The sequence below is a fragment of the Phodopus roborovskii genome, unplaced genomic scaffold (assembly GCF_943737965.1).
Source record: "Phodopus roborovskii unplaced genomic scaffold, PHOROB, whole genome shotgun sequence".
In the NCBI taxonomy this organism is placed as follows: domain Eukaryota; kingdom Metazoa; phylum Chordata; class Mammalia; order Rodentia; family Cricetidae; genus Phodopus; species Phodopus roborovskii.
This window is the reverse complement of record NW_026125059.1, coordinates 11675563-11701476: the sequence shown is the minus strand read 5'-3', so window position 1 is coordinate 11701476 and position 25914 is coordinate 11675563. Positions and strand designations below refer to the sequence as shown.

Here is a 25914-nt window from a genome sequence, read left to right as displayed (position 1 = left end):
ATGAAGCTCTTCTTGTCACGTCAGGACTGTCCTGTGCCCATTCTCTTCCTCTCTGTGAAGCTGAAGTCATGTGTATGGGCATGTACTTCAACTGCCTTGTTGCGATTGAGTTGAGTAAAGTGTCAGTTTCCCAGCATGAGCAAGGTGCTTCCCTGTTCCTTCTCTAGGTGGGGCCGCTCTGGGCCCCCCTGTGGTAGAGGCTCTGCTGTTCTGTCTGTGTTTCTGCTTGGGAGAGGCTAGATCCTGACTGCATTTCATTCATGTTCTTAGAATAAATGGTTGTTCCCGTCTTTGCTGTGGGTTGAAGGACTCTGGTCAGCTATGTTATGATTATAATAGTCAATATGGCAAGCAAAGGTGCCAGGCCACATTCTGAGTTCCCAGTTTATATGCTTTAGCTCATTTGGTCCTCATAATGATCCAATGATATGAAGGCTGCTACCTGCCCCTTGTGAATAACTGAGGAAACTAAAGTGGGGGAGAGTGACCTGAGCAGTCATGTGGCAAGGAGGAAGCTGAGGCTGCTGGGTCCGAGAACAGTGCAGCCAGTACAGTTCGGGCTCAGAGGACAGGCAGTGACAGCACCTGCTTGTTTTCTCTGGGGGGTGACTGCAGTGAAATCCTGCACAGCCCCCCAGTGTCCAGCCCCAGAGCCATGTGTGTTCTTGGAGCCCTTGGCCACTTGCTTGCTTGTTCTCCTACGCACTAGGACATAGTCTACAAGCAGGAGGGCCTATAGCAAGGATGCATTTTAAACCCTAAAAGTAAGCTTGTTACTCTGTCCACAGTGGGGCTGTTTGTTCTTAGTTTTGTTTTACTTGCATTCCTGTTCTTATTTATGCCCTTTGTATTTACCTGAGGCAAAGGTGTTTCCTCTTGTTTATGTGCTTTGCTTTTTTGGAGGCAGTTTCCTGTGTCCCATGTTGGCCTCAGACTTACTATGTAGCAGAGGCTGACCTTGAACTTCTGATCCTTATGCCTCTACCACCTGAGTGCTAGGAATAGAGGTGTGCACGTAAATACTAGACTCTGTAGTCCTGCTGATTTTGTGCATTGTGTTTCAGGTAATTTGGTGAGTGGTGGCGTAGATAAAAGACAGATGGCCAGCTTCCAGGAGTCTGTTGGTGAAACCAGCTCACAGAGTGTGGTTGTTGCAGTGGACAGGTAATGACTTTGTTCTCCACTGACACTCCACCACCTGCACCTGGTATCATTTATTAAAATAGTTTCTGGGTGTAATGATTTCTAATCTGTTTCAACTGTTAATATTTTCTCTCTTCCTTTTCTGAGTACTTGAGAAATTTCTATTTCCTCCCTAGAATTTTTACTGGCTCTACTAGACTGGATGGAAATGCAATAGGTATGTATCTGACTTTAGTGAAATCCATATGTACCTCTTGCTGTGATTGTGTGGATGTCACTAACCAGGCTTCCCATGCGCTGCTGTCTCGGTCCTGTAGTTGACTTTGTCCGCTGGCTTTGTGCTGTGTCCATGGATGAGCTGGCCTCCCCCCACCATCCCCGGATGTTCAGCCTGCAGAAGATTGTGGAGATATCGTACTACAACATGAGCCGGATCCGACTGCAGTGGTCTCGGATATGGCATGTCATTGGAGAGCACTTCAATAAGGTAACTGTTGTCTAAAGGCCAAGCAGCAGCAGCTGAAAGAAAGCAGGCACTGCACTCCAGAAGGAAGGAATGGGAGGGATTGGCCCCATTTGGGGGATTTACCACCAATTCATTTTTCCCTGTGAAATCAAGTTGTGCTTATGTTTGGATAGGAGTCATGTAGAATGATTTTGAAGTCTAATAGTATGAAAATACTTTCCTGTCCATGGCTGGGATTGTAGCTCAGCTGATAGAGTGCTTGCCCAACATGCACAGAGCCTGGGTTCAGTCCCCAGCAAGGCACTAATAGGACATGGTAGAGCATGCCTTTAATCCAGCATGGAGTTGATGGTCATCTTTAGCTATATGGCAAGTTCTAGGTCAGCCTAGATATGATCCTTTCTTTTTCTTTTCTTTCTTTCTTTTTTTTTTTTTTTTTTTTTTTTTAAGTCTTTTTAGATGGAGTATCACTATGTAGCTCTCTGGATGTCCTGAAATTTGCTATGTAGACCAGGTTAGCCTTCAGCTCACAGAGATCTGCATGCCTCTGCCTCCCAAGTGGTGGAATTAAAGGCATGCGCCACCATGTATATCCAACCTGTGCATATTATTGCCACTCTGTTTTAAAAATAACCACAGCCAGACAATGTGGCACAAGCCTCTAATTCCAGCACTCTCTCTGGATGCAGGAGAAAGTGGATCTCTGTGAGTTTGAGGCAAGACAGGTCTACAGAGCTAGTTCCAGGACAGCCAGAACTACTCAGAGGAACCCGGTCTTGAAAAAACCAAAACAATAATAAAATAAAATAAAATAACCCCACATTCAGGACAGGCTAACACCACAAATGTACTGTAACACCACATTACAGTTGCTGGACAGACCTGCTGGTGCTTGGAGGCATGGGAAATCTGATAGACCTCTCCTACTGACCTATGGTAGAGCCATGCTCACATACTGTTCAGTGTCACAACTTACTATACACAGGCCCTATTACCACTCCTCTTCCAAAACCTTGTGGGAAAACTATCATTTGTTTGTAAGTCAGAGACAAGCCAAAGACATCCAGAACAAGCAAACACTTTGAAACAGACAGCTGCTGGCTTCATTTCCCCACTCAAGATTTTATTCAATATAGAGGGCTAGCTGTGCAAGCATGAGCACCTGAGTTTGATCCCTAGGACCCAATAAAAGCTGGACTAGGCAGTGCACATCTGTAACCCAGGTAGTGGCAGAGACAGCTCTTGGAGCTGTTCTAGCCAATTGATGGGCTCAGGACTGGATAAGGTGGGAAGTAATGAGGAAGACACCCAACATCAACTCCACATGCACAGTACACAGCCCCACACACATGTACACATACCACATTCATACCAAAGCAAATAAATACTTAAAAGGAAAGGACAGTCTCCTGTAACCCCAACCCAGGGCAGAGGCTAGAGGCTTGCTGATCTTCCATCATGACATTTGCATGTGACACATGGCATTTGACCCGTCTCAGCCGAGAAGTAGCGTTTCCTGTCTTTAGATGTGCCTCCCCGAGTGTTTGCAGGTAGGCTGCCTACCTTTGATGTAGAGCCTCATACCCACAACTGTTCCACTGAACCGGCTTCTCACTTCCTGCTCTGCTAGGTTGGCTGTAACCCTAATGAAGATGTGGCCATCTTTGCTGTTGATTCACTGAGGCAACTGTCCATGAAGTTTCTAGAGAAGGGAGAATTGGCCAACTTCAGATTTCAGAAGGACTTTCTGAGGCCATTTGAGCACATTATGAAGAAAAACAGGTAATGCACATTATCTTGAAGGCCCTCAGTCACATCCCTATTGCTGTCTGAAAGTCTGTCACACCACTAACCACTGGGTAAAAACTCCTTTAATCAGCACGTAGTCCAAGGGCTTAAGATTAGCGTAGCCCTTGCTTAGAATGTCTGCTGTCCTGTTTCAGTCCCTAACATGCATCCTCACACACACAGACACACACACACACACACACACACACACACACACACACACACACTGACATATGTACATATGCATTCGTGTGTGCATGTATAAATATTTATGCATATACATATCCCATAAGTTTGAAAATTCTACATGGGAAAACAACCAGAATTCTGTTTTCTGGGGTTTTGAAATTGGCTAGATAGGGAGTCAGCCCTTCTTTGCTGCAGGCTGCATCTTTACTTTGTGAACTCTCTCTGCCTTCTCTGAAGGGCTGCCATGTGGTCAGTGACACAGGCCTGTGCAGCAGGCTTCTCCCGGAAGGCTGTGCACTGTCAATGAACATGAAGTCAGAGATAGGCAGTCCCAACTCTGGTTCCACATCCAAAGCCTTATAAACTCAGACTCATCCATTCCTTGCTTCTGTAGGACACCAAGTAGTACTTTCTCCTTGACCTTATGGTTCTGTGATTGTAGTATGGTCTGTCGCTCTAATTCCATAGTGGGGCAGCAGGAGAAACTGAGCCTAATTGAATGTGCTTTAAAACATGGTTTTCTAATGTGCTACCTGAAAGAGCAGAGTGTGTCTATCTTCTCACCCTCCCACCTCTTGCCCAGGTCCCCGACCATCCGGGACATGGTGATCCGCTGCATCGCCCAGATGGTGAGCTCCCAGGCAGCCAACATCCGCTCTGGCTGGAAGAATATCTTTGCTGTGTTCCACCAGGCGGCCTCTGACCATGATGGGAACATCGTGGAACTGGCCTTCCAGACCACTGGCCACATCGTCTGTAAGTGTGTCAGTCTGTCCCGTATGTTCCCCCCCCACACACACACACCTTCCCTTTCAACCCACTTGAAGTCTAGCAGGTGACCCTTCTTAGCTGTCCATCTTCCTGTTATGGGGCTTCCTTGCTCCAGTTCTGTTCTGTTGGGATAAACGTGCTGGGCACGGTTAGAAGTGTGAAGGAAATACAGCCAGTTCTCCATCCTTGCAAGTCCTGTGTCTGAGCTGCTGGCTCATTACAGTGTAGACCTAAACCGCCAGCTCCTCTCTCACCGATTTTGTGGTCTTGCCAACACATGAGTGTGGGGAGCAGCAGAAAACCCAAGTCACCCAGGGCACACTCTGAGCTGAGGTAGAACAAGGAGGAGATCCCATCACGGCAAGCGGGGGTTCTTACTGGAGTCTTCCAAGTGCCAGTTTTCATAACTTCATGCTTTCTGTTGGCCACTTATGTACTGATGTGTCTTGTACAGAAAGACAAGCTTGCTGTAGGCAGGTGTTGTGGTCCTGTTGGTTGTTGGTTTAGTGTTGATGCCTTAATAGTGCCTGTTACATACACAAAGAGTCAAGAACACAGCCGACACAAGGCTCATGGTCACTGGTTGATGGGGACATGACAGGCTCACAGGAAGCTCCTTTTTCCCATGGGAGTAGATGTTAAGTGTTCCATGTTTGTGTTCATGGACATTGTAACCTCCGTTGCCTCCATTTTGTTACAAAGAGAAATGGAGGCACAGAAGTGGACAGCTGTGACAATCCTTCTCAGAGGCCCTCGTTCTCCAAGGCTGTTGTCCCTGACCCCCCATTTCCAAACCCTGCTGCGTTATGTCTCCCCAGCAACCATTTTCCAGCACCATTTCCCTGCGGCCATCGACTCCTTCCAGGATGCTGTGAAGTGCTTGTCAGAGTTTGCCTGCAATGCCGCTTTCCCTGACACCAGCATGGAGGCCATCCGGCTCATTCGCTTCTGTGGGAAATATGTCTCAGAGAGGCCTCGGGTGTGTCTCCCTTCCTTGCTTTTGTGGGCCCAACCAGAAAGTTGTGGGTCCAAGACCCTTTTCTGCTGACAAAACCTTTCCCACAAGTGTGTTAGAAAAGCATGTCCAAGGCAAGGCATAGTAGTGGTGGTGCATGCCTTTAATCCCAGTACTCAATAGGCAGAGGCAAGCAGATCTGTTAGTTCAAGGCATTTTAGCACAGTTCTTAATGTAACACTGTCTGCCCCAGGGCTCTTGTGAGCTTCCTCACTCAGGTTCATAGGTCCATGGAGGGTGAGGAGATGGGGGGGCAGGATACTACCTCAAGTGGGCAGGTCAGTGTCTCTCAGTCTCTGGGAACAGAGACTTTGGGATAAAGAGGTTGTCTGGAGCCTCAGTCTTTATCTGGTGGCCTCTGATTCCTGCTGCTTGCTTAGGCTACATCTGAGAAATAATTTTCACTGCAGGTACTGCAAGAATACACAAGTGATGACATGAATGTGGCTCCTGGTGACAGAGTCTGGGTCAGAGGCTGGTTTCCCATCCTGTTTGAGCTCTCCTGCATCATTAACAGATGCAAGTTAGACGTGCGTACAAGGTAATGGGCCCCAGGGCAACTGCCCCTTGACATCACTAAAATGAGTCAGCTGCTTGACACGCTTCGTTCCCTCCCCCACCTTGGTCTTAGTGTTTTCTTCCCCGCCTGCTCTCCTTTGCTTTTCCTCCAGGGGACTAACCGTCATGTTTGAGATCATGAAGAGCTATGGCCACACCTTTGCAAAGCACTGGTGGCAGGACCTATTCAGAATCGTGTTTCGAATTTTTGACAACATGAAACTCCCTGAGCAACAGTCAGAGGTGGGTGCTAGCTACAGCACTGCCTATGAGTGGGTGTGATGGGGTCCAAAAGCATGGCTGACCTTCCTGGGGTTGTGTTGCCAAATCCCAAGGGTTTGAAAACCCTGAGCTCCTTACGGTGTTTTCACAGGTGGATAGATGGGCTGTACCTTCTAGGCCAGTGTCAGCTAGTCCTGAGAGAGCCTTTTCTGGAGAGGGGTAACTCGTAGTTTGCCCACTGGACACTGTACTTGCCAGCTCAACAGGCTCCTGGCTGCTTGTCTTTGTTGTTTTGTCCTATCACTTGGTCCTTAAGGACTCACAGTGAAATTATAGGCAGGGACGATATGGACAAGATAAGCACTCTGCAGATCATGCTGTTTTCAGAGTACGAATGTCATCTTCCTCAGTGTACATTTGTTCACACACCTAAGGTAGTGTTTGAGTGAGTGGCTATAGATGGTTTTGAGATGTTGCTAAATGCTGTTCTAGCTACAAGAATAGCCATCTCACTACAGAGAAGCTGGTTTTGAAAATTCATCTTTTTTCATTTTTAGAAATCAGAATGGATGACGACCACCTGCAATCACGCACTGTATGCTATTTGTGATGTATTCACCCAGTTCTACGAGGCTTTAAATGAAGTGCTTCTCTCTGCTGTGTTTGCACAGCTGCAGTGGTGCGTGAAACAAGGTATTCATTAGGTCAGGGAGGGTAACATTCCTCTTACAGGGTCTAAGGAAGAGTCACATTCCTGTCTATGAAAGTATAGATGTAATGCCAAGGGATACTGTGTACAATTTAATCCACTAGTCCCTCCCCAGGCTGGCTTATAAAGCACATTTTAAAGAGGGATTTCATTGCTTTTGTTGTAAAAGTTGACATGTACTTTGTGCTTTCAAGGTTTATATGATTGTAATTTTTTTTTTTTTTTTTTTTTTTTTTTTTAGTACAGTACTTTTAAAGGTACTTTTGGAATCAAGGTCAACAGCTTCGTCAGGGGACATCCTTTTGTTTGAGTAGTTGTGTGTTCATGTTAGTATATATCAGATAAAGACTGTGTATGAATCAGACCTGGATCCCATTTTGGCCAGGGCAAAGTTAAATTCAGTTAAGGTTTTTAAAAAATGACTCCATTTTAAAGTAAGCAGCAAACTGCTATATTATTTTGATGGCGAAAATTAGAAATGTTGGTGATTAAATCAGAAACACTATTTTTCTGCGTCTTCTGCCATTTCCTGTATATAACCAGTTAATTAAAGTTAACAAAAACCCTGATTTTTTTTTCCTCCACCCCACCAGCAAAACTGACTGAATGTTTCTCTAAAAATATGTGTTTTTTTTTTAATTTTTAAAATTTTATCTGTATGGTTTTCCACACATGTATGTCTGTGCACCATGTGTATGTCAAACATTCATGACCAGAATCCCCTGGGTAGGAATTACAGTAATTGTGAGCTGTTATGTGGGTACTGGGAATTGAATCCAGAGCGTCTGGAAGAGCAACCAGTGCTCTTACCCACTGAGCTGCCTCTCCAGCCCCAGTTTGTGCCTCTTAGTGGCATACTGTAGCTATAATATGTGACTCTTCATAGTCTGGTTTCATTAGAGCTTATAGACCTCCAGCTACAATCCTCACCTTACAATAGCAGATAAAGACCGTGGATCCATCAGACTTGGGGGTGGTGTCGGGGCAGCAGTTAAAATGGCAGATGCTGTTGGTTTTGCAGATAATGAGCAGTTGGCGCGATCAGGTACTAACTGCTTAGAGAACCTAGTGATATCCAACGGAGAGAAGTTCAGCCCTGCTGTTTGGGACGAAACCTGCAATTGCATGTTGGATATTTTCAAAACCACCATCCCACATGTGTAAGTGCTAAGGCAGTTACCATGTTTGTGTGTCCAGGGGACATCACCGGGCTCCCAGATGTGACTTATGCTGATCTTTGCCTTGTCTCCTGTTCCCTTAAGTTTACTGACATGGAGACCTGCGGGAATGGAGGAAGAGTCACCAGATAAGCATTTGGTAGGTTCCTTTATTCTCTTCTCATATCCTAATAAGGTTAGACGGCCTAGGATAACGAGATGACTCAGTGGGTAAGGGTACCTGCTACCGAGCTATTATAGCTTCAGTTCAGTGCTCTAGACCCAATTGATGGAGGTAGGGAACTGACTCCTGCAGGTAGTCCTCTGACCACCCACACACACACAACCCCTTCCTATCCCATCCAACACATAAAACAAGTAAATAAAGATGTGGTTGAAAGTATTAGTCAGCCTCTATGTTTTGTAGTTTTCTCATGGGGAATGAACAAGGAACGAGTTCACAAGATCTTCTGTTAACATGCCTGCCTGGTGTGATAGTGCACACCTTTGGCTCCTAGGCTCAAGGCAAAAGCAGGCATAAGTCAATAAATAAGTCTCCTGCAGTGAAATCACTATGTGCATTTCCTGTTACCCTTTGTGTCTGCACATGCCATGGACTCTCCTGTCAAAATGAAGACAGATGGGCACAAAGCCTTGGGAGCATGTTTCTGTGTCTTTGAGAATGTTTTTCTCAGGAGCTACTCAGTACTGCAAGTATGTTCTGTCTGGATCCAGCTCTTGTCGAGATCCTTGAACAGCTTCTTGTTTATAGTTGTCCTGAGTTAACAGGCCCTGCTCACCAAAGAAACGGTCACCTTATTTTTTGGTATAGAGCCACATAAATTCTGATTTTTAAAAATTTGTAATTATGTGTCTATGTTATATCTCTGCGTGTGAGTATGGATTTGTGCATGTGAGCACAGTGCCCACGGAGGCCTGAAAAGGGAATGGATCCTCTGGAACTATAGTTACAGGAGGTTGTGAAGCTGTCTCATTGGGTCCTGGGGACCAAACTCTGGTCCTCTGAAAGAACAGTCAATGTTCTTAACCTAAAAATCCTAATTTAAATCTCTTAAGATTCTTTGTTTTGAACTGGGGCAATGGTGGTGCACACCTTTAATCCCAGCACTCAGAAAACAGAGACAAGCAGATCTCTATGAGTTCATTAAGGCCAGCCTGGTCTACAAAGCAAGTTCCAGGACAGCCAGGGCTACACAGAGAAACCCTGTCTAGAAGGGGGGGGGGGAAATATATATATATATATATATATATATATATATACACATACAAACATATATATATATATACACACACATACACATACAAACATATATATATATATATATATTCATTGTTTTATTACTTCAGGAAGGTGTGTGAATTTGAGAAGTATTCATTTGCATTCCCAAGTAACACTAAGAATATTAGATTTTAAAAGGATTTGGGCCTTAAACATGAAAATGGATGAAATCAATGTTTATTCAGTTTTTATTTTTAGATTTTTTTTTTAAATTGTGTGTGGTGTATCTGTGCATGTGTCTGTGTTGTGTGTGTGTGTGTGTGTGTTTGTGTGTGTGTGTGTGTGTATCTGTCTGTGCCTGTGTCTGTGTGTGTGTCTGTAGGTCAAAAGACTACTTGGAGGAGTGCTTCTCAGCTTCATCATGAGGATTCCAGGGATTGAACATTTAGATGTGATGGCAAGTGCTTTCACCTGCTGAGCCATCTCACTGGCCAGTTTAAAGTGAAGTGTGATATTTAAACATTTGTTGGGTTTGCTGGGAATGGTGGTGCTTACCTTTAATGCCAGCACTCAGGAGGCAGAGGCAGATGGAGCTCTGTAAGTTCAAACCTAGCCTGCTCTAAATAGTGAGCTCCAGAATGACCAGTGCTACATAGGGGAACCTTGTCTCCAAGAACCAAAATAAATATAAACATTTTCTTCTTTTTTAATTCTCCCTTCCTCCCTCCCTCCCTCCCTTCCATCTCTCTCTCTCTCTGTGTGTGTGTGTGTGTGTGTGTGTGTGTGTGTGTGAGAGAGAGAGAGAGAGAGAGAGAGAGAGAGAGAGAGAGAGAGAGAGAACTTACAGGAGTCAGTGAGTCAGTTCTTTGCTTCCATCATGTGGGCCTTGGGAGATCAAATCTGGGTCATGAGGTTCAACACTTTTACCTCCTGTGCCATCTTGTTGACCTCTGGCTTTTTATTCTGTCTTTAAATTCATTTTAACTTCAGTAGCTACAACATTGCTGATTTAACTCTGCCTAGTTTAAAAAAATTGTCACACTCATTGTAATGTGTAGAGAAATGTCTTGAGTTAAATAGAAGAATGTGAAATTTTAACTAAATTTAACATGAGCCGTTGGTGTTAGGAGTCACATCTGTGCTGGACACCAAAGAGACGCAAACATTGTCTTTTCTTTTCTTTTTTTTTTTTTTTTTTTTTTTTTTTTTTTTTTCTGGTTTACATTAGGATGTGGACCTGGACCGACAGTCCTTAAGTAGTATAGACAGAAATGCCTCGGAGAAAGGACAGAGCCAGTTCTCCAACCCCACTGATGACAGCTGGAAGGGTGCGCCATATACAAGTAAGACCTCTTTTGTTCTTGGTGCGTTTTCATTTCTTTATCTTAATTGGACAACATTTTTTTGTGACTCAGATATTTGGAGAGTGCAGAAGTGCCAACAGGACGCTGCTCTCTCCTGTGCCACAGTGCTGCCAAGCTCGCTCCAGCCTCTCTCATGTCATTTTACACGTATGCCTGCAAATACATGCACATATGTTCACATAGGTACCTACACACACTGGCCCTCCTCCTTTTTATGCCAGGGTTAGGATAATATACAATACTCCCTTTTCACTTAATGCATCATTTCACTATCAATACATAATTTTCACACTTTCAGTTATCTGTTACTCCAATACGTCAATGCACCTTTGTTTAAATGAATTTTAATAATGGACACTTGCTGCTTTATTATTGGGACTATCACCCTTGGATACTGTTCTGCATGACTTATTTTAACATATGTCATTAGAAAATCCCTAGAAATTAACTAGCAGTGGTGTTAGAGGGTAAAAAGAGCATTTGCTATTTTGATGGATGTTTCCAGATTGCCTCCTGTTTGCATAATCGTTGGGAATACCTCAATAAAATTATATGTCTCTGGAATGACTTTCTGTTTAATTGTGATTGACTGGAGCCTTTTCCCATGCCTGTGAGAACCTGCTCTGCATCTGTCACACCCACCTGAGGCTGTGGATGCTCTGCAAACCAGTTTCAGAGGCTGTGGATGCTCTGCAAACCAGTTTCAGTTACTTCTGTGGTTTGTCTCTTAATGTTGTTTATGTGGTGTTATACTCTTCCATTTTGAAAAGTAGCTTTAAGAACTGGAATGTGGAGCTGGGCATTGGTGGTACACGCCTTTAATCCCAGCACTCGGGAGGCAGAGGCAGGTGGATCTCTGTGAGTTCACGGCCAGCCTGGTCTACAGAGTGAGTTCCAGGACAGGTTCCATAATAATATAGAGGAAACCCTGTCTCGAAAAACCAAAACCAAACAAACAAACAAACAAAAAACCTGGAATGTGGGCTGGAGAGATGGTTCAGTGGTTAAAAGCACTGGCTGCTCTTTCATAGGTTCGGTTCCCAGCACCAACCCACATGATGACTCATAGCCATCTATAATAGTAGTCCTATGGGATCTGATTCCCTCTTCTGGTGTGCAAACTTACATGTAGATGTAACATCCACATACATAAAATAAATTCATCTTTAAAAAAAAAAAAAAGAACTGGAGCCAGGCACTGGTCCTTTTGTCTCAGCACTTGGGGGTCAGAGGCAGGCGGATCTCTGTGAGTTTGAGGCCAGCCTGGTCTACAAAGTAAGTTCCAGGACAGTTAAGGCTGTTACACAGAGAAACCCTGTCTTGAATAACAAACAAACAAAAAGAGTTGGCATATGGCGTTGGGCATGGTGACACATGCCTTTAATCCTAGCAGGTGAATCTCTGGGTTTGAAGCTCCTATCCTGATCTACATAGGTAGTTCAGGCTATCCAGGGCTGCACTATATGCCCCTGTTTATGTGCCAGACACTGTCCTGTTCCATGAATGAAGTAATTGGTCCTTCTGGCCTTTGAAGAATACCCCTTTGCATTTGAATGACAGGTGCTACAACTTACCAATGTGTAGTAGACAGGGCCAGACATGCTTTTGGCATTTCAAAGTGTTCTGTCTGTAGTGGGGTCCCCCATAATTTGTCTTCAGAGCAGTCCCATCTCATTCTCCCCATGCCAGGCTGTGAAGTAAACACTGACTTAACTTCTGAAGCCACAGGCGATTATGACAGTATGTGATCCCTGTTATTTTCTGGGAGACTAAAAGTCACCTTGAAATCCATTTTAAAAAAGCCCCAGGGACTGAGGTCCTGTCCTTTGATAACTGCTCACAGCCAGAAGAAGAGTGTTTGATTTGTCATCACCTCTAGATAAGGTCATTATTTGGATGGGGTCAAGTATAATTCCTCTCAATAGAAGACTCACTCAGGGCAATAAGATGTCTGCATTTGGACAGGTGTTTGGGACCAGAGCCCCTGCTATGTCTCTAAGTCAGCACGTAACTCCCGCTTTCCCAACTCTGCCTCCTTTCTGAGCCCAAAATGTTCACACAGTTCCATCTTTGTTTTGCTTTGTAAGCCACTATCTAACATTAGTCCAACTTGTCTGAAACTTGCAGTCCTTTGGACTCCTGCTTCAGCCTCCAGGATATGACCACCATACCTGGCTATATAGTTTGGTTTTATGTTAGCATCAGCTACAACTTCATTGTATTTTTTTTTTGTTTGTTTGTTTGTTTGTTTGACACAAATTCTCTCCATGTAATCCTGGCTGTCTTGGAGCTTTCTCTTAGGCCAGAGCTTGCTGCTTAGATCTCTGCCTGCCTCTGCCTGCCAAGTGCTAGACTTAAAGGTGTGTCACCATACCCAGCTAATTCACTGTTTTTTGTTTTTGTTTTTCTAGACAGGGTTTCTCTGTGTAGCCCTAGCTGTCCTGGAACTTGCTCTGTAGACCAGGCTGGCCTCAAACTCAAAAAGATCCACCTGACTCTGCCTCCCAAGTGCTTAGATTAAAGTCATGGGCCACAACACCTAGTTGACTTTGTATTTTTTAAAATTAAAGTTTGGGCTGGGCAGTGGTGGCGCACTCCTTTAATCCCAGCACTTGAGAGGCAGAGGCAAATGGATCTCTTATGAGTTCAAGGCCAGCCTGGCCTACAGAGCTACACAAAGAAACCCTGTCTTAAAATAAATAAATAAATAAATAAATAAATAAATAAATAAATAACAAAAAAACCACTTCCAGAATGGAAGAAAAGTGGCCTGGAAACTAAGAACTTAGAAGAGCTCCCTAACCCCTATAGACTGCGCAGTGCCCGCTCACAGTGGCTGGCATCGGCACCCTGCCCGCCTGCCAGGAGTGCACAGTCACAGCTGTGGTGTCAGAGAATTGTGACTGCCAGTGGAGCTCTTGAGGACACGGGATCTGCACAGTCAGGTCTCTCACCTTCAGATCTTTGCTCAGCTTCTCCCTTTCCAATTTTCCTGAACTTCCCTCCTTTCCCACTCTCCTTTTCTTCTTCTTTTGTTGTTTTATAACCACGTTTTTAGAGAGGCATTTCTTGGCATTTTGCTTAAACTTGCAACCCAACGCTGATAGTTCCTCTCTCTACCCTGCCATGCAGACATCACTCTTAGGTCTTACCTATTATCTCCAGCACTGGGGAAGGCAGCAGAGTTTTCATTCATTGCCTGCCACAGCACCAAGAAGTGTTGTGGGCACACGGGAGGAGCTAAGTGAACAGGCCTGAGTCATTGCCAAAGTTAATCTTTGTCATCTGATGTAGATCAGAAACTGTTGGCCAGCCTCCTCATCAAGTGTGTGGTTCAGCTGGAGTTGATACAGACCATTGACAACATCGTGTTCTACCCTGCCACCAGCAAAAAGGAGGATGCGGAGCACATGGTTGCTGCCCAGGTAACCACCCCAGGACCTGGGCTGGGGCTCTCTTGTCCATGGGAGGCTGTGAGTAGCGACAGCATGTTGGAGCCAGTGCAGATGGGCCTTCCTGAGCCCATCATGCTCATCTCTGTCCACCCTCACACGGTGCTGGTCACTGGAAATTGGTCACGATGAAACAGCATAGCAGAGAGACAGAATACCGAAAGTCAAAGGTCTTTATTCCCCTGAGAGCTGGCTTACCAGCATAGCACTGCTCAGATGCCATCCCTCCCTTGGTGCTAGGGAAAATGTCATTTATTTCAGGGACAACTCTCCACCGTTGGTATATATCTTCATCATCAATAACCAAGAAAGCTGCGTGGTGGCACATGCCTGAGATCCCAGCACTCGATAGGCTAAAGCCAGAGAATTGTCATGTGTTCAAGGCCTGCCTGGACTACACAGTAAATTTGATACTAGCCTGAGCTACATGAGACCTTGTTTCAAAAATCACAAACAACAAAAACAACCCACAGGATAAAAAGAACATAAGCAGTACCAACAACAAAATATCAGAGGAATGATATGCACATAAAAAGCCCTGAAGCCTCTGAGAGGTGGCTCTGTGAGTGAAGGCATTTGCCATCAAGCCTGACAACCTGACTTGAGCCCAAGACCTGTAGAGTAAAAGGGGGAGTGGCTCCCCTCCATACCCATGCAATGGCACCCATGCACACACAAGCATAACATCCCCTGCTTTTTCTTTAAAAAGCATATCTTTGTGTTGTACGTGAGGCTCTCTGCACATAAAGGATTCTAGAAGCAGAACTGAGTGTCTAGCATCTGGGCAGTAACCTTGTGCTGCATTGGAGACTTCACTAGCATGCTCTGAATGGGCTGCAGTTAGCTAGCAACCTGTCACTGTCTAAGTGGATAAGAACTACTGAATTTAACACATCTGCATGTCAAATCTGTCCTCTCCCTTCCCCTCCCTCCCTCCCTCCCTCCCTCCCTCCCTCCTTCCCTCCTTACCTCTTCCTTCCTTCCTTCCTTCCTTCCTTCCTTCCTTCCTTTCTTTCTTTCTTTCTTTCTTTCTTTCTTTCTTGTGTTTGTTTTTTTGAGACAGGGTTTCTCTGTAGCTTTGGAGCCTGTCCTGGAACTCACTCTGTGGACCAGGCTGGCCTGGAGATCACAGAGATCCGCCTGCCTCTGTCTCCTGGGTGCTGGGATTAAAGGAGTGCACCACTGCCCCCCCCCTTTTTCATTTTTTTTTTTTTTTTTTAAGTAAGCTGTTCAGTCTTTTGTTTTTACAAAGGCTTGCAGACACTGTCATTTGAGAATGTTTTGAGGCCTGTGAAAACAGTACCATGGCCATCAGCAATCCCCATCATCCCTGCTCCCTCCTTTCTTCCTTCCTAGCCCTACAAGTTACTCAGTGACTCTGTCTCTGGATTTTCCTGTTCAGAACATTTCATATAAATAGAGTACAGAGTGTGAACTTTGGGGTATGATTTCTGTAATTTAGCAGAATGTTTTGAGGTTTTTTTGTTGTTGTTGTTATTGTTGTTTGTATTACACAGCATAGTAGTATTTTTTTTCTATATGGCCATTCCACAGCACAGTTGCTCCTCTGGCCATTATGATTAATACTGGGTGTGGCAGTGCTTGTCTGTAATCCCAACACTCCAGAAGCTAAAACAGGCCACTACTCTTACTCACTGAAAAAGAAAACTGTAGCTGGGCTGTTTGGCACATACCTTTAATACCAGGATTTGGGAGGCAGGAGCAGGTGAATCTCTGCAAATTCGAGGATAGCCAGAGCTACATAGAAAAACCCTGTCTCAGCTCCCTTCCCCCTGCAAAAATATTATGTCTTCAACAGTAGAGTCTTACCATCTAATAATTTGGTGGGCACTTCACCCTTTTAAAATCACTGCTTTACTGTTAAACTCTCAGTTATGTATGTGACACATGTTCATCCCTTATCACATATGACTGGAAGCTCCTTTCCCTTTCTACATGTGTTTTCGGTTTTGGGTTTTGAGGGGGTTGGTCGTCCTACACACATACACACAACCCGGCCCAGCCAGAGGTAGTGGTGTACAGGATAGCCAGGACTGTGTAAAAGAGACCCTGCCTCAAAAGGAGAGTGCTTTATATCAACTTTACTCTTAGATCTCACATGGCTTTTACTTCTTTCTCGTTTGCTGTGTGAGACAGGGACCCAGTTTTTGTCTCTGGTATGTGATGGTCATGTGTCCTCAGCACTGTCTGATGCAGTCTCTCCTTTCTCTCCTTTCCTGGCACGTGTCTGAAGTCACTTTACCATCTATACAAGGGCTATTTCTTGTGGCCCCGTGCTGTTTAATTTATCAGCAGCTACTTGTATGCCAGCAGCACACTAACCTGATTGCTGTAGCTCTTTAGTGTGTTTTGGAAGCTGGGGTTGTCAGCCCTCTGATCTTGTATGTTTTCAAGGTTTTTCTGCCATTTCAGATCTCTTATGGAGCTTAGTATCAGCTTTTTAAATTAGGGTCTCACTGTACAGCTCAGAATGGCCTGTAATTCACTGTGTGGCCCAGGCTAGCCTTGGTCATCCTGTCTCAGCTGGAATAACAGGTGTGGGCCAGCATATTTGGTGTCAGCTGGGATTTTGATAAGGACTGCTGCTCTAGAGTTTTAGATCAACTCAGGAAGTTTTATGGTCTTCCCTCCTCAGCCATTTATGAGGAGGATGGCCAATTCCTAGAAATTTCCAGAAATACAAAATCTCTGAACATGTGTCAGGTTTTAGGCTAATATTCACTAACAGTTTGGAGCACTGTACACATGTTGAGCCAGTCTTAACTTTGGGGTTGAAGGCCATCACTGGGCTCAGAGAACCATGGGCTCTCATCCTGTTCGTGATGCCAGAAAGAGCGCCTTTCCTGGCTCCCCTCAGACCTCCTTCCACAGGTCACTCCGCCCATGGCTCCACCCCCCAATGGGCGTGGTCAGTGCCACAGACGGACTATCTCACTACACTCTCCTCTTCCTGTCTTCGTTATACCTGGGACTCTGGCCTTCTCTCACGTTGGTCACTTTTGGAAAGAGAAAAAACCCAGTGCTATATGAGGTTCTGAAAGCACACACCCTTCTTATGCAACAGACTGTAGTGACAACATGGAATCTTGCCCCCCCCCCCCAACCCACCACCACACAGCCACTCAGGATGTGGCCAGAAACAGACTTAGTGAAAATGCTCCAAGGATGGTTCTGGGAGAGCTGGACTGCCTTGTCTGTCTGCCATCACAATGTCTCAGCCCCCACTAAACTACTCTTCACTCGGTCATCTTGTCTCTCCCCTCCAGCAAGACACACTAGATGCAGATATCCACATCGAGACAGAGAGTCAGGGCATGTACAAGCTCATGTCTTCCCAGCACCTCTTCAAGCTGTTGGACTGCCTACAGGAGTCCCATTCATTCTCCAAGGCCTTCAACTCCAACTATGAGCAGCGAACTGTCCTCTGGAGAGCAGGTAAGGCACCCAGATGGGCTTGTAACAAACCACACTGGCCACCATTCTGAAACACCAAAGCTTTTGGAGAGTTCTGATATTTTAATGTTTTACATTTTTTTTTTTGTTGTTGGTTCTTATGTGTATGAGTGTTTTGTCTGCATGTATTTTGGTATATCATGTGCCTGGTGTCCAGGGAGGTAGGAAGAGGGCACTGCATCCCCTTAGAATGGAGTTCCAGACAGCTGTGAGGCTCCGTGTGGGTGCTGGGTACTGAAGCTGAGTAACCTGGAAGAGCAGTCAGTACTTTGACCACTGAGCCATCTCTACAACCTCTGCGATGCTTACATTTTATATTTGTATGTGATATTTACCTGTTTCTCCAAGGGTAGAGAGTGTAGAGTCTTATAATTATGAAGTTTGCAGAAACACACAACAGACTTTTTGTCACTTTAACATCGCTTAACCTTCTCCCCACATGCCTTGTTTTGTTGAAACAAAAATTGTTTTTGTTATCAGCCCTGCCTAACCTAGAACTTGCTCAGGCTAGTCTGAAACTCATGGCAGTCCCCCTGTCTCATCCTCCTGATTACTGGGATTACAGGTGTATGCTACTATGCCTGACTCTTGAGTTTTTTTGTTTGGTTTGTTTTGTGTGGGGTTTTTTGTCTTGGTTTTTGCTATTTGTTTGTTTGTTTGGTTTAGTCCATTTTTTCTTTTTTCTTGGTTTTTTGAGACAGGGTTTCTCTGTGTAACAACCCTAGCTGTCCTGGAACTAGCTCTTGTAGACCAGGCTGGCCTCAAACTCACAGAGATCCGCCTGCCTCTACCTGTAGTGCTAGGATTAAAGGCATGGGCTATCATGCCCATCTTAAATGGCTGTTGTCCATGCCCATTGCCTGTAAGAAGGTTTTGTCCAGAGTAGCTGGCACATCTCTGGCTGAATGGTTTTTTAATATATTAATATTTTCTATACTAATATTTTAAATTTTAATTATTAATCAAATTATTGATTTTATATTAATATTTTATCTATTATATATGTATAAACATATATTTATACTCTTTCAAAAACTGTGTTCTTATATGTGCCTTGTAGCCAAAAAACATCCATCATTTTCCATTCTTTCTTGTTTTTCTTTGCCTCCCAAGTGTTGAGATTAAAGGGAATTCTTTCTTAAAATTTAAAATTATTGTGTGTGTGTGACACAAACGTGCGTATATTCCATAGCATGTGTGTTGTGGAGGTCAGAAGACGGCTTAGGTCTCCACATGCTTGCACAGTAGGTGCCTTCACCCACTGGGCCCCCTTGCCAGCCTCAGCACTAGAATTCTTAAGAGCTGTTGGATCTGAGAAATGAGCTGCTGGGTCTGAGATGAGCTGTTGGGTCTGAGATGAACTGTTGGGTCTGAGATGAGCTGTTGGTTCTGAGATGAACTGTTGGGTCTGAAATGAGCCTGTACTATGCCAAATGGAAGGAACACTGCATCTACACAGGTCGCCCTGGAGAGTTGTGACCGCCACCATCTGCCTCCCAGTTTCTTGGTGTCACTAGAGGACTACCTCCATGGCAGCTCAGTACTGTCCAGGCTGGTAACATGCACTATTGACCTGATTGCCTTACCTCTAGGCTTCAAGGGCAAGTCCAAACCCAATCTTCTCAAACAAGAAACCAGCAGCCTGGCCTGTTGTTTGAGGATCCTGTTCAGAATGTATGTCGATGAGGACCGCAGGGATTCCTGGGATGAAATACAGCAGCGACTTTTAACGTAAGTTTGTTTACCCATTAATTTCACATCATAATTCTGTGAATTGAAAAAATAGGAGAGCCAGGTGTGGTGGGACATCCCTTTTATCCTGGACTTGAAAGGCAGAAAGAAGCGAGGGAATCTCTTTGAGTCTCAGGCCAGCCAGTATTAGAGAAATACTCATGACTGGCTTCCTTCTGCTGCCTCATCTATTTCAGGTCCTAAAACCCTGAGCAGAGTAGGCAGGGCTATTCCTTTGCATTCCAACCTCTCTCTGGAGCTGTAAAAAGTTCTCTGACTTCTGAGTGCTGAGACTGAGGGAATCTGGCTCTCGCTGGCACCCAGGTGGGGTAGTTTACTGTCCCTCCTGGGAGAAGGTCCAAGGAGTTGCTGTCAGTCCTGGCATCCTGTCATTCCTTCTTTCCAAGAAGATACGGGGTCATAGGGTTATCGAGATCAGCACACAGAAGTGTACCAGTTTAAGCAGTAGGCCACCAGTTTCCGCCCACAACCTAGGCATCACCAAAAGGCTGGTGAGCCTCATGGGGTTTGAATTTGGCTTTGTACAGGCTATGTACATGCTCTACCACTAACCTGCACCGCAAGTCCCCCAAACCTCCTTCTGACTCTTCTGAAATTTATAGTAGCACATAGCATTGACCCCTTGTGGGAAGAAGGCACAGTCTCCAACACAGCTAGTAGCAGCACACAGGAACATTATTCTGTGGCTCTTAGCTCTCAAGTGGTATATCAATTATCAATGTATTGATTTCATAATGATTTTGATGTATTCCTATAATGAAATTTTGATAGCCATTTAAGGAGGATGGGTCAGTACATAGTACAGTAGTAGATCACTTGCCTACCATATATGACACCATAAGTTCATTTCCTAGCATTACATGGATACACACACACACACACACACACACACACACACACACACCCAAAAAAGAGAAAGGGGGAGAAATCAGCTATTGTCATGTGTTCTTTAAGATGATGGAATTCTTTGCTTTCTCTCTCTCTCTCTCTCTCTCTCTCTCTCGTTTGTTTTTGTTTTTTGAGACAGTTTCTCTTTATTGCTTTGGAGCTGTCCTGGAACTAGCTCTGTAGACCAGGCTGGTCTTGAACTCACAGTGATCCTCCTGCCTCTGCCACCCAAGTGCTGGGATTAAAGGCTGCACCACTACTGCCCGGCTTCTTTTCTCCTTTTTTTTTTTTTTTACTGTAATAATTTCATGCCCTTTTCAGTTATCTTACAGTGGAAATATTATAACAGACTTCTGTTTGTTTTTTTGAGGTAGGGTCTCATGTAGCCCAGGCTGCCTCAAACTGACCATGTAGCCAAGGGTGACCTTTAACTCCGGGTCTCCTGCCTCAGCCTCCTAAATGTTGGGATTACAGGTGTGCGCCACCCCCCATCACTAATAAATCTAGACTGAAAGAAGAGTTATGTCATTAAAGGAGATACAATGGTTCTCCCCGCCCTTCCTTGGGACCATCTAAGGCTGGTCTTCAACTCCTGCCCCACTCTCTCCATACCCAGGTCATTTCTTTTTTTGTTGTTTTGTTTTGTTTTTGTTTTTTCGACACAGGATTTCTCTGTGTAACAACCCTAGCTGTCCTGGAACTAGCCCCCACCTTCCTCTGCCTCCTGAGTGCTGGGATTAAAGACATGTGTTATCATCACCCAGCTGTCAGGTCATTTCTTAAATCAACCCTGAAGCACAGGCTGTCTTGTCAGGGTTGCTGTATAACATTTAAGTCACTTGGTTAACAGGGTGAGGAGGGAGAGAGACAACTAAGGACAGAGAAGTCGTCCTGTTGTACTTCGTGAGCTACAGACTGACTAAGCATCACACTGGCCATTGCCAGAGCCATGCTGTCATGTGACAGAGACATGAGGACCTGGTGGTTTGCCCAGGCTGACACAGCCAATGTAGGGATTCAGTAGGGCACTGAAGAAATCTGGAGGTGAAATGCCAACTCTTGTCAAGACATACCTGCCTCTTAATTCTAGTGTTTGCAGTGAAGCACTTGCCTATTTCGTTACTGTGAACTCTGAAAGCCATCGGGAAGCATGGACGAATCTACTGCTATTACTTCTGACCAAAACCCTCAAAATAAACGATGAAAAGGTATGGTGAACTCTAATGTCTCTGGTAGGCTCTGGTCAGGTTAGGTGTTTTTCCTGAGGTGACTGTTGTAGACAATTCATTAGGAAATGGGTACCTTCAGATAGCAGGGCTTTTCCTAAGAACCCCGGCTGAGAAAGGATGACCTGTGACCATGTGTGTGGCTGTTGGGGACAGTGCTAATGGTCTCAATACAAGAAGTCAGGCTTGAGACTGAATAGTGATGGGGACTAGGAGCCCCCTTTTATGGAGTGAAAGAAGCCTGTTGGGGACAGCAAGGCTATTATATCTCAAAGAAACTCAATATCATAAAAATGAGGGGGAGGAATGTTGGTTGTAGGTGTTGTGATCTGGCCTCATATAGCCCAGGCTAGCCTAGGATTATCTGATCCTTCTGCCTCTACTTCTGTAGCATGATACGATTTATTTATTTGCTTTGTGTGGTGCTGGGGATTGAACCCAAGGCTTCATCATGCATGCTAGGCACTCACTCTACCAACTAAGTCACACCCAGGTCTTGTTTTCATGAAGAGAGTCTGGCTACATAGCCAGACTGGCCCAGAACTTGCAATATTCCTATTTTAGCCTTCCACCACATCATCCAGCTAAAATAAGTTTTAGCTGTAACAAGTGTTAGTAATAAGAAAAAGCAGCAATGTTGTAGAATATTGCTGTTTAAATTGAGATAAATGGAAAACTGCAAAAAAAAAAAAAGTTCCATGTCTAACTTGGCATTCTGTTTTCCTCACTGCAAGTTCAAAGCACACGCTCCAGTGTACTACCCCTACTTGTGTGAAATCATGCAGTTCGACCTGATCCCTGAGCTCCGAGCAGTTCTTCGGAAGTTCTTCCTGAGGATAGGCCTGGTGTATAAGATATGGATTCCAGAGGAGTCATCACAAGTGCCAGCAGCATTGTCATCGACGTGGTAGCACTGGCTCCCACGGTCACTCTGTGGTTCTGCAGAGTATCCGTCATGCCATCCCAACTGGCAAACAAGAAGCCAACCTTCTAGTTGGGGTTCAGACCTGGATAGCAGTGATCTGTACACTGGCCTCGTCACAGTCCCCAGCGGAGGCTCATGGTGTCTGTCTCATTAAACCACCGCATACCAGTACCACAGAGGTGGGGAGTCTGTTCTCCATCTGTTGTTCCATTTTGCTGACGGAACTGTCAGAGCTGTTGTGAAAACCACCATTTCCTCGCAGGGCTCCAAGACTGGCGATAAATGTGTTGTCAGAAGAAGTCATTCTCCTTGGAAGTACTGAACTTCGCTGTATAGATTCGTGTTTATTAGAGAGTATGTTAATAAAATTCCTTGTAACGGCTAACTGCCACCTAAGTACGCTGGGTGTTTTGTTGTTTGAATGTACTAGAGAAGTTTGAATGTTTATGCCAGTTTTGGGTCAGCCTAGTTAGATTAGAAAGGTAGGAAAAGAGGGTTATTTCTTATGTTTTGTTATTGTCTAAGTGACTTGTAAAGTATTCCACAAAGTTATATTATTGAAGGTTTGATGAAAGGCAGAGTTTAGAAAACTTAAAGCGCTTGCAAGGTTTGAAGGCGATGTAGTGCCTCATGACTCCGTTTTAGTAACGTGGGAGACAGTCTGTAGGAAAAATAACTTAACAAAGGGTTAACCTTCCTTGAAGTGTTTGTGGGTGGGGGTTCCATTACATTTTCCAGAATGCATTGCACATCTCTGAAATCTCTCACATGAAATATTAATGAAAACAAAATAACTGACCCAGAGTTTGTTTCTCTTTGAGTAAATCTCTTTAGTTTTTCCCTCAGCAGAGTGCCTGGTGGTTAGTGTGGCTGCTTTGCCATCCCTGTTGAAGTGACACCAGAGGCAGGGACAGTAACTTAGTGTAATAAGGGTCACTCTGGTGCCCCCTCAGCCACATCATGAGTGGAACTAGAGCTACTGTGGGGCCAGCACAGCTGGACTGTGAGAACGGCCAGGGGTGGCACCTACAGCTTTTGTTAACTAGAGCCAGGAGATGGAGTCTGGCAGGATTAGATTCTAGGATCCTTATGTTGGTAAGGGTGCCACACCCACAACCACAGTAGACTGACTTCTGAGTGCTCCCAACACCCACAGCAGCCAAGCTAGAGGAAGGCTAATGGATTTGGAGCCCATGAGAAAGAACACACAATTCCTAGTCTGCCCTCCTGCACTGTTCACCTGGAGCAGCACTGCGTGCTGAGCCATGTCATGAAATGCCATGGGAACATTCAGACTTCTGCCTGCATCAAGTCCTACAAATTGGGGTTGTATCGTGTCAACTCTGGTGCCTTAGAAGTTAGTCATCCCTTGGGAGTGCGTCTGTGGAATTGGACCCTTTTTCCTTTCTAGAGAGGGGAGTCCTAGTGCTTTTGCTATTTTTTTTTTTTTTTTTTTTTTTTTTTTTTTGACAGCCTTGCCATATGCTCAGTTTGGCCAGCAGAACTTGTATTTATGCTTTTATTTCCCAAAAGGTATTTAATTTCTCTACCAAAGAAAAAAAAAAGCAGGTTGGGATTATCACTAGAACACATCAGCTGAGAGGGCTGTGCACCTCAAAGGACGGGACTGTGGGAGAATGTTAGTGAAGGGGAGAGTGTGAACACGGTGAACTGGCGTGTCTTGGAGTCTGTTACATTTTTTTTGCTGCACCACAGACCTGTGCCTGAGATGTTCTCCCTGGTGTTGCCACTCAGCATGACCTCAGTTATCAGTGGTCCCTGCAGCATTTGTATCACCCATGTAGCCAGGGAACATGCGTGCATGTTCAGTCGGTGCATCTTGCCTAAGCCGTGTCCCTTGCTGGTGACTTTCCCTCCCCTGTCATATGACATTTCACCCATTTACACTAGCCCTTTTCCCCCAGTGTTCCCTGCCTCCTCTGTAACTTTTGCCCCTTATAGGGCAGGGAGTGTGTCGGTGTGTTTTCTTACTTGCTTAGATATTCAGGCTTGAATGTCTTTATAATTTTGTTATGTAAAAAGATTGATTTTTCTGAATGATGCATTTGAATTGTACAGCAATAGATCTTTTAAAAAACAATGTAAAACCATTCAGGGTAATTTTTCTTGTCAGTGGCAGTGGTGTCCCTGACCTCCAGAAACAAGCCATTCAGTATAAATTCTTCGTGGTGAACAAGTCTATTCTTTCTCATGGCAAATGTAGCTTGAGCCCACCGGACACCAGTGCAGAGAAAGAACAGCTGTGTGTCCTCACAGGCAGATGCTGCCTGGCTGCAGCATGGAGGAGGGAGGGTAGAGCATCTTCCAAGGCCTTATTTCTTTATCACAATGCTTTAAGTGTCGGTTTATGTGCTGGGGTCTCTAAAGAAGCTGCTGTCCCCAAGCTGCTGTTCCAAGCAATTCTGTTGTTGTCTGTTAAGAAAATAAATCACCAGCTTTGGCATCTGAGCAACAGACAGAGAGTGGGGATGTATATCAAATGTGCACCTTCAGAGCCAAACACACCTTCTCTCATCCTGTACAACTAAACCAGACATCAGAAAAATTGTGTAGTAATGTCTGAAAGCACTTTCCTCCAGTAGGTGACTTTTGTACAAAATTCAGAAAATCTATAAAGACACCACCCTTAAAAAAAAAACAACTAATTCTTTTGTGATTATGGCTGTATATTTAGTTGTCTTTCTAGTTATTAAAAGAAGGTGCTGACACATGCAGGTGTGGCCGCCCTACTCAGGTGTTTGTTGCTTACAGCGCTAGTGGATACCGGTTGCAATAGGCACTGGATCCTTCCGAACTCTGTCTCATTATTTGTGGTAAGGTAAGCTGAAGCTCACATTGGACCTAGAGTTGTACTACCAGCAGCTTTATGGTTTGAGAAGCAAAATAACCAAAGCTGAGGGTCTTAAAGAAGGAATCCACCTGAAAACCCTTGCTCTCAGAAAGTGGCACTCATCAAATGTGTGGTTTTTCTCAGTGTTCTCATTTTTTAGAAAAATTTTATCTTGCATATTTGCATCAAACATTTCTTTATGTGCAAAAAAAATGTATGTTTTCCTCTTTAAAATGCCCAAAAGTTAGTTACTAATGACTTTGATTTCATCCATACACAATGATTAAGTGCATTTAATATTGATAATTTAATGGAAAGCATTCCTTGCCCAATGGATGTAAACATTTTTGAAAGAATAAAGCAGAATTATATAATATGAAATGCTATGTAAAGTTTTCTATGTAAAAATATTATGTATAATACTGTTAAATACCCCCATGCTTTGATCAGGTGGAAAATCAATAAAGTTTTAAAAAGTAAAGCTGCTCCTATTGTTATAATTTATATTCTCTCAAGCAATATAGGTTGGGCTAGTTTGAGTTTGTTGCCAGAGCAGATACAAACTTGTAGTTTCCGGTTGGTAGTGGGATTTGGCTCCAGGCAGAGGAGATGGCTTAAGTAAAAGGGTCTGATCTGTAAGCCCTGGTGGGCTGAGTCTGATCCCTGGGACCCACACAGAGGTGCAGACAGATGCCCTACTTCACAAGGGTTCCTCTGGTCTCCA

General features: G+C 44.5%; 1 protein-coding gene across 2 annotated transcripts in view; it reads left to right on the top strand.

Moving 5' to 3' along the window:
* Positions 1-25671, top strand: part of Arfgef2 (ADP ribosylation factor guanine nucleotide exchange factor 2) — a 75083-nt gene extending 49412 nt beyond the window's left edge. For both annotated transcript variants that reach the window (XM_051186094.1, XM_051186087.1), the window contains exons 23-39: positions 1065-1164; positions 1320-1360; positions 1461-1630; positions 3240-3391; positions 4170-4342; positions 5176-5336; positions 5783-5913; positions 6044-6173; positions 6710-6845; positions 7883-8021; positions 8124-8178; positions 10487-10601; positions 13917-14047; positions 17362-17530; positions 19141-19279; positions 21279-21396; positions 22149-25671. In XM_051186094.1, coding sequence (XP_051042051.1) covers positions 1065-1164; positions 1320-1360; positions 1461-1630; positions 3240-3391; positions 4170-4342; positions 5176-5336; positions 5783-5913; positions 6044-6173; positions 6710-6845; positions 7883-8021; positions 8124-8178; positions 10487-10601; positions 13917-14047; positions 17362-17530; positions 19141-19279; positions 21279-21396; positions 22149-22325 — 2237 coding nt within the window. In that variant the 3' untranslated portion in view covers positions 22326-25671. The remainder of the gene's footprint in view (positions 1-1064; positions 1165-1319; positions 1361-1460; positions 1631-3239; positions 3392-4169; positions 4343-5175; positions 5337-5782; positions 5914-6043; positions 6174-6709; positions 6846-7882; positions 8022-8123; positions 8179-10486; positions 10602-13916; positions 14048-17361; positions 17531-19140; positions 19280-21278; positions 21397-22148) is intronic.
* Positions 25672-25914: the final 243 nt, after the last annotated feature.